At 52.9% G+C, this 14,754-nt stretch overlaps 8 protein-coding genes across 8 annotated transcripts; 3 read left to right on the plus strand and 5 right to left on the minus strand.

Annotated features, from left to right (window-relative positions):
* Positions 1-196: 196 nt before the first annotated feature.
* On the minus strand, positions 197-1,511 carry K489DRAFT_316647 (DUF500-domain-containing protein; the record flags this gene model as incomplete). The annotated part of the gene is made up of 2 exons (XM_033601179.1): positions 197-1,187; positions 1,270-1,511. The coding sequence occupies 2 exons, from the start codon at positions 1,509-1,511 to the stop codon at positions 197-199; spliced, it is 1,233 nt and encodes a 410-aa protein (XP_033461106.1).
* Positions 1,512-2,174: 663 nt separating this feature from the next.
* Positions 2,175-4,026, plus strand: K489DRAFT_378465 (Thioesterase/thiol ester dehydrase-isomerase). The gene is made up of 2 exons (XM_033604412.1): positions 2,175-3,529; positions 3,592-4,026. The coding sequence occupies exons 1-2, from the start codon at positions 2,465-2,467 to the stop codon at positions 3,631-3,633; spliced, it is 1,107 nt and encodes a 368-aa protein (XP_033461107.1). The 5' UTR covers positions 2,175-2,464; the 3' UTR covers positions 3,634-4,026.
* A 1,084-nt stretch (positions 4,027-5,110) lies between these two features.
* On the plus strand, positions 5,111-6,931 carry K489DRAFT_172918 (GroES-like protein). Its single transcript, XM_033599391.1, has 4 exons — positions 5,111-5,328; positions 5,469-5,675; positions 5,811-6,388; positions 6,506-6,931. Exons 1-4 carry the CDS (start codon positions 5,272-5,274, stop codon positions 6,747-6,749), a joined length of 1,086 nt encoding a protein of 361 aa, XP_033461108.1. The 5' UTR covers positions 5,111-5,271; the 3' UTR covers positions 6,750-6,931.
* A 363-nt stretch (positions 6,932-7,294) lies between these two features.
* On the minus strand, positions 7,295-8,604 carry K489DRAFT_430086 (DUF410-domain-containing protein; the record flags this gene model as incomplete). Its single annotated transcript, XM_033608400.1, has 3 exons — positions 7,295-8,061; positions 8,196-8,489; positions 8,558-8,604. 3 exons carry the CDS (start codon positions 8,602-8,604, stop codon positions 7,392-7,394), a joined length of 1,011 nt encoding a protein of 336 aa, XP_033461109.1. The 3' UTR covers positions 7,295-7,391.
* A 668-nt stretch (positions 8,605-9,272) lies between these two features.
* K489DRAFT_172991 (uncharacterized protein) lies at positions 9,273-10,751 on the minus strand. The gene is made up of 5 exons (XM_033599392.1): positions 10,700-10,751; positions 10,270-10,634; positions 9,802-9,912; positions 9,604-9,731; positions 9,273-9,517 (listed from the first exon to the last, which is right to left on the minus strand). The coding sequence occupies exons 2-5, from the start codon at positions 10,439-10,441 to the stop codon at positions 9,323-9,325; spliced, it is 606 nt and encodes a 201-aa protein (XP_033461110.1). The 5' UTR covers positions 10,442-10,634; positions 10,700-10,751; the 3' UTR covers positions 9,273-9,322.
* A 288-nt stretch (positions 10,752-11,039) lies between these two features.
* On the minus strand, positions 11,040-11,542 carry K489DRAFT_378469 (uncharacterized protein). The gene is made up of 2 exons (XM_033604413.1): positions 11,161-11,542; positions 11,040-11,087 (listed from the first exon to the last, which is right to left on the minus strand). Exon 1 carries the CDS (start codon positions 11,372-11,374, stop codon positions 11,168-11,170), a length of 207 nt encoding a protein of 68 aa, XP_033461111.1. The 5' UTR covers positions 11,375-11,542; the 3' UTR covers positions 11,040-11,087; positions 11,161-11,167.
* Positions 11,543-12,097: 555 nt separating this feature from the next.
* K489DRAFT_369002 (uncharacterized protein) lies at positions 12,098-13,117 on the plus strand (the record flags this gene model as incomplete). The annotated part of the gene is made up of 1 exon (XM_033602996.1): positions 12,098-13,117. The coding sequence occupies one exon, from the start codon at positions 12,098-12,100 to the stop codon at positions 13,115-13,117; it is 1,020 nt and encodes a 339-aa protein (XP_033461112.1).
* K489DRAFT_378471 (uracil-DNA glycosylase) lies at positions 13,107-14,742 on the minus strand. Its single transcript, XM_033604414.1, has one exon. The coding sequence runs from the start codon at positions 14,406-14,408 to the stop codon at positions 13,440-13,442; it is 969 nt and encodes a 322-aa protein (XP_033461113.1). The 5' UTR covers positions 14,409-14,742; the 3' UTR covers positions 13,107-13,439.
* Positions 14,743-14,754: the final 12 nt, after the last annotated feature.

Raw genomic sequence — 14,754 nt, forward strand, 5'->3', positions numbered from 1 at the left:
AAGTGTCTCCAAGCCACCTGAAAGATGCCTGCGATGCGACCGAAAGCCAAACGTTCGGGATCGGATCCGGTCTCCGATGCTCCGATTGTTGCCATGAATGCCACGGAGTGCCGGCCAATTAATCATTTCTAGCAAGACATCAAGCGCAGGTGTGCTTAGTGTCCACTCGTGAAGTCTTCGGAGACTTTACTCCTCCTCAAACGGTCTCGATGTAATTGCTCGGAAAAATACCTTCCCGGTCGCCTATCCTTCCCGTCCACCAATCCGTCTCGTTCTCCGTTCTTTTGACTATGGTGATGATATCGCCTTTGTTGAACCCCAAGTCTCCAGGCTGTGCGGCCTCGAACTTGAATTTGGCTCTTGCCTGACCTGGTGCCAAAGCCTTCTTGTCGCCAGTCCCAAAAGCTGGTTTTGGCGCTGTTGGTCTTGCTGGAGCCGGGCCTTTTCGATCTGAGTAGACATAATTGTCGGAGGGATCAACTCCAGCCGCGGAGGAGAAGGTCGAGGAACGGGCGGAACGGGAAGATTCTAGTCGGTCAAATGTTTCGCTAGGATTGGCGCGTGGCGAAGACATGCGCGCAGATGCACGATCGTATGGGTCGTCTTGCCAAGTAGCAGCGCGAGACGGTTTGCCATAGTGGTCGCTGCCGAAACCTCCACTGTTGTTTGTCGGACTTTGAGCATTCCAGCTCGCATCATCGTTCGCGTCGTCGTATACAGGCACATCGTTGTACATGTCGTCTGTGCCGCGAGCAGGGCCAGGATTGACACCGCCGAAAACGCGCGAGTTGAGCACACGCAAAAGTGGCTCCGCTTGTGCCGGCATGGGAACGCTTCCTCCGAGAAGCTCCCTTGCTGTGAGCTTTCGGCCATACATCTTTTCGTTTGCATCGCGACGCTCTATTAGCACGCTACCCTCTAGCGAGACTCCCGCGAACAAGCCCTTAGTTTTGCTGTAGGCGAAGATTCCGCTGACTGATTTCAGAGAGGCAGCGCCAGCTGCTTCAGCACTGCGACCGACTGGACCGGCGGCAATAGATACATTGCCTCCGAGTGTAAGAGAACCGACCTGCGCGAAGGTTTTGACGGCCGCTTTGTCATTCAGAATAAAAACAAAGTCAGTCAGCTCAAAACCAATTTGGCCACCGAAACCACCACCAACGGTTCCAATCGCTGACGGCGCAGACCTGCATCACGCGAAACACAATTGTCCCGTCAGCAAATCATGACTCCACATGTAGCATAGAAATAGGGCTCGATGGCACATACCAGGACTTATCCTCCTTTCGGGCAACAACAACACCACTACCAAACCTGCCAGATCCGAGGAAACCGGCTTTGAAGACGGTCAGAATGGCAAGGCCCTCGGCATTAGCCAGGATGTGCGGAGGAATGATTTTGTCAGGGCCAAATGCCTGCCGAGGGTCGATGAACGAGGCAAGGATGCGACCACATTTCTTGCACTCGCTGCGCATCGACGACGGCAATGGATTATTGATGAAAGGAGGCATGTTGGGCGAGGGCGACAACAGCGATCAAGCAGTCGGTTGACGACTGTCCAGCAGCGACGTAAGTGTGGGTAGAGAGAAGGGCGATGGCGAGCAGGCAGAGGAGAAACCAAAGAAATCCGGTGGTGGAGGGGTCGTGCGCGTATGCAAGAGTGACGGAGGGATAAAGCGATATCACGATGCGTGCCTTGACAGCAGCCTCTGTAGCCTACAGTGAGTTCACTGTAATAATTCCGTCGGGCTGTTTGCGCTTATCAGTGTTTCAAGGTCCGGTGATCTCCAATGTTGAAGGCATTGCGCGTGAAGATGGGCATCGTGAGATCAGACAAGAAATGCAGCGACTGCGCCTCCAATGACGTTTCGTATCCACGCACGCCCAGCGGACATCTTCCCGGCCTGCATCCGTGACGACGAATGACCCTAACCCACAGCCGTCCCGAGGTCACCTTCATGGGCTCAACGAGTGCGGGTTTTCACCTGCCACGCGGCAGTCGGCCTCTCCGGGGCCAAAATTGGACCGATTGAGAAACACACGATTCTTGACGGACGAGGCACGTGTTTGTAGTCTCTAATGAAATTAGGCGACTGCAGGTGGACTAGAGGTCGCTCTCGTATCGTGATGGCAGATGCAAACCACAGGCCGGAGATTCCCCTCTATTGGCCTGACCACGGCGCAGGAAGGCTGATCATTGGTGTAATTAATAAGCCCGTCTCACCTAAGGCGAAATAGCACACGCGGAGCTCGTCCCTCGGTCTAGATGCGTGTCACGATCCGGGGTTGTCATCGCAATCGATCATAATTATTTCCGAACACCGAGCGCGAGTCGTCGTCTACGAGACCCGCTGCTTCTATATCGTCATACGAGCTGCAGCGTTATCTTGTAAAGACAATAATTACCACCTTTTCCATTCTTTCGTGGTCTTGCCAGACAAACTACCTGCCTGACTTCAGCAAAATGAGTCGGCCGACACTAATCAAACCGCCGCCCTCATCGGAGGGCAAAGCTCCGATTGAAGATGTTCTTGAACTCACGGCGCTGAACGACATCGCGCCGGATTTGTTCACCAACACGCGCAAAGTGTGGCATCCGCCAGGAGCCCGAGGGATCTATGGCGGAGCCGTCATTGCACAATGTCTGGCTGCTGCGCAAAAGACGGTGCCGCCCAACTTCACCGTACACAGCATGCACTGCTATTTCGTGTTGAATGGCAATGCCGATATCCCGATCATTTTTCACGTAGAGCACGTAAGAGAAGGGCGGTCCTTTGCGACGCGAACAGTGCAAGCCCGCCAGCGCGGCCAACCCATTTTCACCACCACTCTCAGCTTCACGCGCGACGGGTCTGGCGGCAAGCAGACTGTACAGCACCAGGCACGCATGCCCAGTGATGTTCCTCCTCCACCTGCAGAGAACGAGGAGCCCGCTAGTATCTTACGAGGCGTCAAATCGCCATTCGTGACGCAGAAAGTCAGCATCTTCAATAACAACAGCGAAAATCCGGAAGAGAAGCGAACGAGGCAATGGGTCAAATGCCGAGGCCGGATCAGCGATGAAGGTGGTCATCAGGCACACCTTTCGGCTTTGGCATATATGAGTGATTCATATTTCATCGGTACTGTCGCGAGAACTCACAAGCTCATGCGATACGATGCTGTCGTGCTGAAACAGGGTGACAAGTCGGCGAAGCACTTGGTTCCGCGCAGTCTGGTCGACAAGCTCAAGGAAATGGACATTGAAACATTGCGAAAATATGAGGAGATGGATGATGAGCTCATCGATGCTATCAAGACACTGGATATCAAAGACGGCGAAATTGTAGGATTGAAGGAGAAGAGACCAGAGATCGGAATGATGGTCTCACTGGATCATTCCATCTACTTTCACAACCCGAAAGCTTTCCGCGCGGACGATTGGATTCTGGCAGAGGCAGAGACACCATGGGCAGGCGAGGGTCGCGGTTTCGTCATGCAAAGAATGTTTTCAAGGGATGGAACTCTCATCGCGAGTTGCGTTCAAGAGGTATGGTTATTCTGTTATCCACTGCTATGATTCTACTACTTGACTAACAATCACAATCGCAGGGTGTTGTCCGGCTCAAGCAAGAACTTGACTCGAAATTATAGAACTTTTGTTTCTCACGCTTGATATCCACTTACAATGTCCATTTTGCGCCTTCGGTTGCCTGTGAGATCCACATATTCGTAGAAGCTTCGCAACCACAGCCAGCATTCGCTCGGGATTATCTCGAACCAACGAAGTGATGAACCCGCTTCCGATCACCCTGACCTCACAACGCTTGCGAAACGTCGAATCAGCGATTTGACAAACACCGCGACCCTGTCGCATGTACGCTGCGGTGCCTCTTTGAAACGAACGGGATCTATAATCTCACAAGCCGCACTTAGCTCGGCGATGTGGTGTACAGAGAGGCCAGAGCTTCTTGAATCAGAAGCACCAACAATTTTCATGACACCGTGCGACAGTATATAACAGATATGCAATGACGTCAAAGGTACACTATAGGTCTGGCGGACGACGTCTGCGATGTGTTTATCACCGTTCACCAGCATTCCGATATAACGAGAAGGTACGCTTGCTAGACTTGTTCCACTCGCCAAATGAACAATGGATCTATATTCATAGAAGTGATGCGAGACGTGGCAGGTACCTACCTAGTAGGTAGGTATTGCGTAACTTACACGGTCGATAATAAGCATCTAGAAACTAACAACAACGAACTCTGGTATGTTTTGCTAGAGAACGATTGGATCTGCTGTTATTGTACTTGTTTTTGACAGTTGTGAATCCTCGGCTTAGCCTGGTCGCAGTAGTGCGACCGTCTCTCAACGGCTACTGCGGTTTCGGAGGAACGACGAAGGTGTCTCTGATATTTCTTATGCCGGAGCCTTTGGCATCACTTACCAGGAGCGTGAATCAAGCCGGAGGTCCTCCTTCTGAGTTGACAGAGATTCATGTACCGCTGGACGTGACGGCTTAATATCATTGTCGCGGGTTGGGCGTCGGCTGTCATCCTCATGGTCGCTGTTGTTGTTGTCTGAAGACGGCCTGCGGACCATCCACGGCTAATGCATGACAGCTGCGTGCAACATGAACTGCAAGACGCTACGGACAGTGTCCCGCCCTTCCAGACCTTGCAGCGCAGCAATTCTCGAAGTGCTGCACGAGAACATACCAACCATGGAACGCTTCAGGATTGAACTTCCAAGATTGGAAAGCGCCGAACGCAATGACTAATCCCGGTTGCGGCAGCGGGCAATCTTGGAATTGGAACTCTAGGATCGCGTGGGTCAGGACAGGGCCGTCGGAGCGGGGCAAACGTCCATTGGCCCCTCATCGGTGGCTTCGGCAGTGGTTGGAAGGTTTGGTGCAAGACACAAACACACACTGGCGCATGGTGGACGGTACAGCGAGCGGACATGGGTAGTAATAATCCTCTCACACTAAAAGTCTGATCACAGGTTATGAGCCGCGTCTAATCGCTTGCCCGCCGTGATCGCTAATATCGCTCATCCTCCCATCTTCACATCCCGTCACCTTCCTACGAACTGTTGACGAGCAAAGGCGGGAATTCCATCACATTTCATTATCGACGGCACAAAGACATTCCGCGTCATAAACCAACCTCGACCCGTCAAAGTCCAAACAACTATACATCGCTGCCATCAAGGTTCGCGGCTCCATCGTGGTACTTCGCAACACGCCATCAAGGTTTCGCAGTTGCCGGAGCCTACGTCGCCGCCATGTCTCCCATCCAACAGAAGACTATGCGAGCCGTTGTGTTCAAGGGCCCATTCGAAGTACGTACTTCTCTCCATATCCAAAAAAGAGAGCGTGAGCGTGGCAGCTCGCGGCTTCATCTCCGCCTTGAGATGCCTACATGGCATGATGGCCGCACCTCATCTTGAATGAATGCTAAAACGATGACTCAACCCAACAGGTCGCTGTCGAGGACCGAGACGTACCAAAAATCCTCCAGCCAACCGATGCTATTCTCAGAGTCACCTCCACCGCTCTGTGCGGCTCCGATCTGCACTTCTATCGAGGTCACTTAAAATGTCCTCCTGGCTTCACTTGCGGTCACGAATTCGTTGGCGAGATTGTCGAGAAGGGTGAGGCAGTCACCAAGTTCAACTTGGGAGACAAGGTAAGGACACACCTAGCGCGAAATACAATCAGGAGGTGTTTCTGCTTCGCGGTGCACCATGCGGAAATGTGACCTCCGTCACGAAGCTTGTCCAAGAGCCTATGCTGATGTCAACCTCCGGGTCATTCTCTTTAGGTCGTCGTCCCCTTCTACACTGCATGCGGCGAGTGCTACTACTGCGTCCGCGGTCAGGCCTCTCGATGTGCCAAAGGCGAGCTGTTTGGTAACAGCGCTCCCGCCAACACCATCAACGGCGGACAGGCGGAATTCGTACGATGCCCTCTCGCCGACAGCACCTTCGTCCTCGCACCAAAGGGTATCCCGGAAGAGATGCTGGTTCTGATGGCCGACATCTTCCCCACAGGCTACTTCGCCGCCGCACGCTTCCTCAAAGATCTGCCAGAGCGCGACCGACGCGAATACACCGCTGTCACAGTTGGCTGCGGCCCTGTGGGACTTTGCGCTATCACCTGTGCTCTGACAATGGTGGATACCGTCTATGCTATCGACACCGTTCCGGCACGTTTGGAACAGGCGCGACAATTAGGAGCAATTCCGATCAACCTTAACGACGATCCAGTTGGCAAGATCAAGGCTGCCACGGATGGCCGAGGTGCCGACGTTGTGATTGAAGGTGTCGGGCACGCGGACGCATTCCACTTGTGCTTTGACATGATTCGACCATGGGGCATGATCAGCAGTATCGGAGTACAGTACGTCACCTTTCCTTTGCCCTATAATCATTGCTTCTTCTTCTTCTTCCAAATTCGACTGCTCGCCCATTCTTGAAGCATCAGTTTGCTGACGATTTATGTTTTCATCCGAAATAGCACTGAGACCTTCCCTGTCAACGGTCTTCAATTGTACGGAAAGAACGTCACCATGGCCTTCGGGCGCTGCCCTGTCCGAAGTATCTTCGAGGATGCGTTGGCCCTGCTTGTGCAGGAACACAAGAAGTTGATGTTCCTCACGGGTGAGGTTCGTGATCTCGAGACAGCTCCAGAGGCGTACAGAGCTTTCAATGCGATGGAGGTCGGAAAGGTCTGTTTCAAGATCACCCGAAAAGAAGAATAACTTGCACCGGAGCCGTAGAGGAATAAAGACTGGGGAATAAGCTCTATCCAGCGGTTGGTGACTTGGTTAGTATTTCTTGTCATGGCTCCATGGAAATATCACGTCTGCATGTATGGGATCAATCATGGCGTTCCGTTATCTCCGGCAGGATCTCTAGAGAAATTTGTCAATTGGATCAAAAGTTTCGACTGCACTTCCAAAAAGCTGATCCAGAGTAGCAACATGGAACACGTATCACGCGCAGCTATGGATGAACTCAGCCAAGCGCTGGTGGTGAGAATGCAGTACCATATAGCACTGAAGATCGTGTTTACCTCCTTGGCCGCGGGTAAAAGTCCTTCGAATTATTATAAGCTACTCGTCAATGTGCAAATCTTCGTGTTTGGACCACCCTGTCAATCATACAATGCACTTTTCTCAAAGAGCCGGAAACGCACAGTTCGATGCAAGAATCATTTGCAAATCAATATCGACCACTGGTCCCACTCATCTATACTCCAGAGGCTTATGGTATCGCCATGTGACATTTCCGTACGTGGCGACAGCGCTTCCGAAACACCGCCGACTCATGACTTCGGCATCATCCCTGTTCCATATTACTGAGCCATTACGATCTTTCCTTTCCTTATCGCTGACTGCCAATCAATCGACTCCAGGAGCTGGTGGTCCGCCACCACCAAGCCGGCCCTGGTCCTTTTTCCCTCTCGCCGCCGCAAAAGGATTGTTTCCTCCCATCATCATGTTCGTCATCATGTCCAACATGGGATTGCCGCCGCCCGCGCTGGGAAGTTTGATTCCGAAGTACTTCTCTGCAATGTGCGCCAAGGGTTCCTCCCACTGTGGCATCTCCTTCAAATTCGCGGCATAGTGGGCCCTGAGCTGCTTGTACAGATCGGTACCACCGCGCTGGCAGGCAAGAAGGAGAAGCCCGATGAAATTCAGGAGCGGGAGGGAAGGGTAGATACGGATATCGGCAGACGGGCTGGAGATACTTTGTACGCCCAGACCGTTCGGGTGTGCTGCAGAGAGGGCGCTGGTGAAGAGCAAAAAGGCTTTGTTCGCGGCGCGTGTGTTGAAAATGAGCAGGTAAGGAAATACGCAGCGAGCAGCGTAGGAGGCTGCACTACTGGGCTCATCGCTACTAGCGTACCAGGTGTACTCGAGGTCACTGAATACAGCAGGCGACTCTGATGTTCCGAGAGTCAGGTGAAGTTCAGCTTCGTAGACCTCTCCTTCTTGAGCATATAGCGAGCCAATGACGTGATGTAGGTCAGGGTCACCTGCGGGAAATTCACCAGTCTTGCTAGACCATCTATTGAGAGACTTTGGTCAGCAATCCATGTGCAAGCGTTGGTCTGCGGATGTTGGACGAAGCCTCATCGTGGCGACAAGCGAAAAGACAACGGCAGCTTCTCGTTCTCAAAAGTTTCGGCATTGGGCACATACTCTACCACTCCACCCACGAATTTTTTCTTGGACGGCTCGTTGTGAGGGAAGGCCCGCAGCAATGTGACCAGTCTTGCCTTACTCGCGGCATCTGGCTTGACATCGCCCTTGTTGTAAGTTTCCATAAGGTAGATGCACAAGTCGGCGCCTGAGCCACCTTGGCCAGCCTTCAGCAGCATATTAGCCCCTGAAGCCAAAATGTCGATGGCAGCAGTGTAGTCGTTGGCTTTGACATAGCGATTCGCGACGGTCCGTAATTGTTGATGGGCTTCATAGTAGTCTCCTTCTTCAATCCTACGGGTTGCAGGTCATGGTCAGCGTATTGGACTCTAGCGAGGCCATCCTGGAATTCAGATGCTTACTTAGTCTTCTGGCGCGCGAGCACCTTCTCTAGCTTAGCAGACGACATTTTAATGATGTGTCTTTCAAACCGGTCATTCAATGATAGATATCAATTTGACTCTATATCGTGTGCAGTGCTGAATACCTAGGTGTAGTCCACATCACAAGGTTGGTGACGCTCAGCCATTAGTGTAGTTGGAGCTTCGCCCCGCGTAAAAACGTCACAGAACGTATTTCAGCCTCAGGCTGCAAGCTCGTCCGGTATCACGAAATCGTCTGAAACAAGCACGACTCTCACTCCTCAATCGTCCACGAATCCAGCAGCATTGCGAAGGTCCTACAAGATGTTCAAGAGTTGATTTTGTGCTTTCAGGATGTGTAGATTTATTGTCTTTGTAAACCTGCGCGAGCAGTGGTTCAGACGCGTTCATCCCTCTACATCGCGGGCAACGCTGGTTGGCCGCCTCCGACTACATTATACAAAATGCACGTTACGTGCCCTCCTCAAAATGCTCCAGCAGGCAGCATGTTGGTCCTGCATGCAATATGGCGTCTCGGTCCATACACTATCCAATTCGATGGTACTTGGCTGCCTAAGCAGTCTCTCGATGTACTTGGGCCGGCGTGCAAAAGGGAATTACCACCCGCCAACTCCACCATCCCTGAAGAAATGTCGTGATTGCTAGATGTATATACATAGATCAAAGCCCGGTGATAAGCGCTCCACATCCATGGCTCGTCGAGCTGAAGCACGATAGATTGGAGGTTATTGCATGGTGCGAGACCTAAAAGTCAGCATTGTTGTTTCCACCGACGACGTATGCGAAGTCGGTGGCTCCATCTGTAGGCTGGTCTACAGGGTTGGCAAGTCCGCCATGGCTCGGAGTATCGTTGTACGGTGAAGTGGTAGAATTGGAACCAGCAGTCGTCCCTGTGGCTGTGGCGGGCTTTTGTGGCTGATCACTGCGGACGGAGAGGTTCTGTGGGAAATTGTTAGAGCCACGTCTTGTCGTTTCAACGTTGCGCTTGATTATTTGTCGCGCAGAGGTGATGCCGCATTACTGACCTCTCGGTATCGTGCTAGATAAATCTTGAGCGCTTCACCATAGTTTTCGAAGCCGAGCGATGTCATTGCGAAGAGAATGTCCTCGCCATTAACGGTCTTGCGCTTCTCTTGTTGACATTTCTCCGAAGCTACAATTTACATTAGCTATCCAGGTCCATCGTGGATAACGTTGGCATTGTGATGGAGATTGGGCCGTACCTTCGCTGGTAATGAACGAGATGAACTCGCTTACACATTCTTGCATGCATTCTTTGGCTTCTTTGGCAATCTTTGCATTCTCGGGAAGTGCTCCCTTCATAATCCTGGCGACTAGAGCGAAAGACAATCGTCAGCATTGTGATCATAACGCTACTTCGCGCAGGCCTGAAATCTGAGGGAAGACTAGAAGTTGCGGCGCTCAGACATGTTCGTTGTTGGATGTTGTCAACCTGGCGACAAAAATATCATTTCTCGGCGAGACATGGCTTGTCGCTGTGTGGCAGGCGGGAAAATTGATGCGGCACATATCAATCGAAGCCAAGATCTCATTGCATTCTTTCACCGGCCTGCAACGTCCTTGCGACCAAGGGGCAACGGACGAAACAACGCCAATCGACAGTGCAGCTGCTGCGAGCAGTGACCACTATTTTCCAGATGACAGCAATCAGTCACGCATGTGAGACGTACCATTGGCAATAGGGAGCCAGCGGTCTTGCTCCTTGACCTCGAAATCGAAATCTTGTAGTAAATCTTCGTGACTCATGTCGTTGTTGTCACCGGTGAGATCCTGTTGTGGTTCATCATCGGCAGGCGCCCGGTCCTGCTCGACGTCGGCCGAGGGAGATTGGGTTTGTGACATTATATATCTGCCGGCAGCGCCCTGGCGCTAGACGATCAAAGGCGCGTTGGAGGACGAGATTTTCCCGTCTAGACAGCGAGCGATGAGCTGTCAAGGCTATGGTAGATCGGTTTCGCTGGCTGCACCCACGTCAGAGAGGAGCCCAACGCCGGTCGCAGGATGCAGACCGTGGGCGAGGATATTCGGGGCAGGGCTGCAGCAGCGAAGTCATGGTCAGCCTTGGGCTCGAGGGAAAAGCAGCCGCGCAGACGGACTCACGGGTGTGCAGTAGTGTCGCACAAACAACACGACGGAAGTGGCACTTGGGTCGTGAATCGATGGCCGCTACGCCAGCGGTGAACAACGCAGCAACAGAAGCTAGTCGAGCTCGGCAGGCGGATGAACTCGCGGATCGTGCGTGTGTGGAGTATAACAAACAGCGCGGATTCTACCTAGTGTTGGATGTTAATGTACTGTGGCAGACCTCTGTGTGTGTATACAGTGCTCGGTATAGCCCGAAATCAACAAGGGTGCACAGCTGGTTGGTGCTGATGGTGGTGCTGGTGGTGGTGGCTGATGATCTCAATGTCTCCAGGGCTGCTGCTGCGTGGGAAGGCGTGGATTGTGTTGTGTGGCAATGACAGCAAGGCCGATTGCCAGCGAGGAGGTGAGTGGGATGGATTTAGGTCGTTGTTGGTATTATTATTGACGTGGACGGCTGCGACAATGCCTATTTACAGATCATCGCTACGGCACACGCGGTCTCTTTTCTTTGTGCAGTACTCTATGTGCAGGACTGCGCGCGATGGACAAGGCATGCACATGGGCGACATCTAAATACAGCGACGCAAGTGGCAGCCCGATCGCAAAAACACTTCTATTAGGCGTATACTGCACATCATAATCACCAAGCCGAGGACGGCAGCCAGTGCTAGGATGGTCGTGTCCATCCATACTTGGCTTGTACCGACGTCAGGATTGTTCAATGGCAGCTGTACCTAGTGCCGTCGACATCATCGTCACCAATGCCATAGACTATGGACGTGTGTCTTGAACCGTCTGTTGTGTTGTGCACCCACGTCGGGGACCGTCCCACGCATGATGGGATAACGTGGATCAGATAGCACGTGTGATGCCAACTAATCCATACACATCTGGAGTAGATGACATCCGCAAGAAACTCAGTCTTCTCAAGTCCATACGTTGCGTGGGTAGGATCCAATATGCAGGTGAGCACTGTCGATCGGCTTCTTTCGAGAGAGCCTGGTGGAGACGCAAGACAGGACGAGGACCTGGGCAAGGTCTACACGAGTTTGCAGACGATCGGTGGTGCTCTTAGGGTTCGCCGCGTTGCGCTGAATTGTTTAACATCATCTGCACCTGCAATCTACCACCTACAATGGTAATGAAGCTAGAAGGGAAAGCACCTTCTACCTATGCAATTCGTTGGTAGATCAGTAAATGATTGCAACAATTGTCTCGTACAGGTGCAGCGCCACTACGAACTTCAGATAATCGGCATTTCGGCAATGTCTCTCCAACCCTGCGACCTCTAAGGGTTCAGATTCCACAGGTGCAAGTGAGCGTGTAGAACTGTCATCCGGCAACACGGTCCGTTTGTCGCAACGACTCACTATCCGACCACTCCACAAGACCAGCCAGAGAGGCGCAATCACAATGCCACCGCATCGCGTGCAGCGAACGCCACGACCTAGAAAGGAACCGGTTCATAAAACATCACGGCGTGAACTCCATGTGATCCAGCGGGCCTTTCTCTGCGGCGCACTCCTCGGTGGCGCGTCACAGAAAGGACTCGCGCGAGACCATGGGATCTCTCAGGCTACCCTCTCACGGACAATGACGCGCCTCAAAGCTCGCGCGGCGGAGCTCGGCATCGATGAACTCAACCTCTCGGACCCACGACTGATCAAAGACGCGCCGAAACTGTTCGAGGAGCCCAGCCGGCGTGGAAGAAAAGAGCTGTTGACCCCGGAGCAGAGAGCTCTGGTGGTATCGGTCGCCACCAAGGACAAAGAGGCCTTGAAGGCAAAGTCGAGCAAGTTTGTCGGCGTCAGGAAACTCCCGGATGGAACTATCGAGAGGACAATGGACCCAGAGCTGGTCGCATTGGGCCTGCCGCTGATGTCGACCTCCACTTTCGAAGGCTGTATGTACGAGGCAGGATACGTGCGAACGAAAGACGGATGGAAGAAGCAGGGAGGAAGCAAAGCGGGCAAAGCCGGGACATCATCAGGTGCAGGGCCGACGGAAGAGGACGAGGAAGATCAGGAAATGGCAGACGCACAGCTACAGGCTGAGATCGAAGAAGACAGCCTACAGAACGATTTGAACAATGGTCCGCGGGAATCCTTTGACAACCGCAACATCGATCTCGGTCTCCAGAACGCGCGGGATCGTGGAGATGCTGACGCAAGTGCGCTCGAGGGCCACCAGATCCACCACGATCCGCGACTGCTACACGAACACTCCAAACTTCCGCTAGATCCTAGCTTGCAAGACGGCAGCCACCATCCATCTCAGCAGGAGCAACAACTACGGCAACAGCTGCAGATGTCACACGCGGTCGTCCCGTCACCGTCCACTCTTCCACCTGGCACGTCGGCTCCGGCATATGCCAATGCAGGGGCTTGGAATACAGCACCGGAAACCACAAACTCTTTGCAATTCGACCTCTGACAGCGTGTTGAAGGCACATAGAACATGCATGTCACAGGCTTATGTCGCATCCTATGGGCTCATGAACACTTTGAGGAAGTCTACCGGTCTCCTTCTCGGTCGCTGGAGTCAAGCCTCTCTGCCATCGAGATCAAAATCACCACGGTTGAGGAGTAGTCATGAGTCATTGATTTGAGACAGGTCGGTCGATCTATCCAGAAAACAAGATACATAACACTACAAGACGTTCCGATATGAACGCATTGACAACATCACTCCTGCCAAATAAAGCCATTCAAAGGGGCTTCACCACTCTGCGCCTATCAATCCTGCTCCACTCTGATCAAACGCCCGCCTCTTCCGGCTCGACATCTAGATTCCAATCGATCACACCGTCCGCCCCATATCTCTCCTCCAACCACTCGTTCGCCTTTCGGAAATGCCCACAGTCCATGAAGCCCTTGTGCGCGCTGAGAGGACTGGGGTGGACGCTCTTCAGGACGAGGTGTTTGGTGCCCGTGATCTTGGCACAGCGCTTCTGCGCCGGAGAGCCCCAGGCCAGGAAGACCACGCCTTTGGTCCGCTTGGCGACAATAGTGTCAATCACTTTCTGTGTGAGGCGTTCCCAACCGCGATTTGCATGGCTGTTCGCCTCATGGGCACGGACGGTCAGGCAAGTGTTGAGCAGCAGCACGCCTCGGTCGGCCCAGGGGGTCAGGAGACCGCCATTACGCGGTGGTGCCTTGAAATCGGGGTAGTCCTTCTTCAGCGCGATGTACATGTTTTTCAGCGAGGGAGGCGCGACGGTCGGAGGACGAACGGAAAAGCACAATCCGTGGGCTTGGTTCACGTTATGGTACGGATCCTGGCCGAGAATCACGGCCTTGACTTTGTGTAGAGGGGTGTGGCGCGACCAGCTGTAGACGTCAGAGCTGGGGGGGAAGACCTTCTTGCCGGACTCCACCTCGGATTTGAGGAATTTCTTGAGGTCGAGGAACTCTTTGGTGACGAGTTCGTCTTTGAGCACTGCTAGCCAACTTTCGTCCATGGAGGAGATCTCCAACGCCAGGAGCTGCTTCTGCTCCGGAGTGAGCTTCGCTAGCCAAGCATCTTTATCGAATTTGATGGGCGTTGGTTCGGCTCTGTCAGCTGTGCTAGATGTTGGTGTTGCATCGGCCTTGAGTGATGTGGCAGGACTGTTGGTCTTGGGCTCCGCTTTGGGCTGTCCGAAGAAAGAAGTGATGGAGGCATTGACTTTCGGCTTCTTTGCTGAATCCAGACCCGCATCTCCAGCCTTTCTTTTGAATGACATATTGATGAATGACGTGCTTCTGAAATATCTCGTGTGTGTGATGATGTATGTCCGCATGCGATGAATGCGATGAATGCTCCGAAAGGGTCGGGATAATTTGTGCTGTGAGGAGCGAGATTGCGATGATGCATAGAATCAATGTCCCGACTTTTAGGCAAACGCGTCGCGGAAATGGCCATCAGTCAGGAAGACGCGTCGCGAAGAGGAAAGCCATTGGGACCTCGATAGAACGGCTGACGTCAATGGACGCTGTACAGCGATGGATGACCTCAGTCGGAGAGCCCTGGAGCCCTGGAGCCCTGACTGACTCATGATGAGGGAGGAAAGTTCGGTGTGCGGGGCGAGA

Source organism: Dissoconium aciculare (assembly GCF_010015565.1).
Source record: "Dissoconium aciculare CBS 342.82 unplaced genomic scaffold K489scaffold_4, whole genome shotgun sequence".
Lineage (NCBI taxonomy): Eukaryota > Fungi > Ascomycota > Dothideomycetes > Mycosphaerellales > Dissoconiaceae > Dissoconium > Dissoconium aciculare.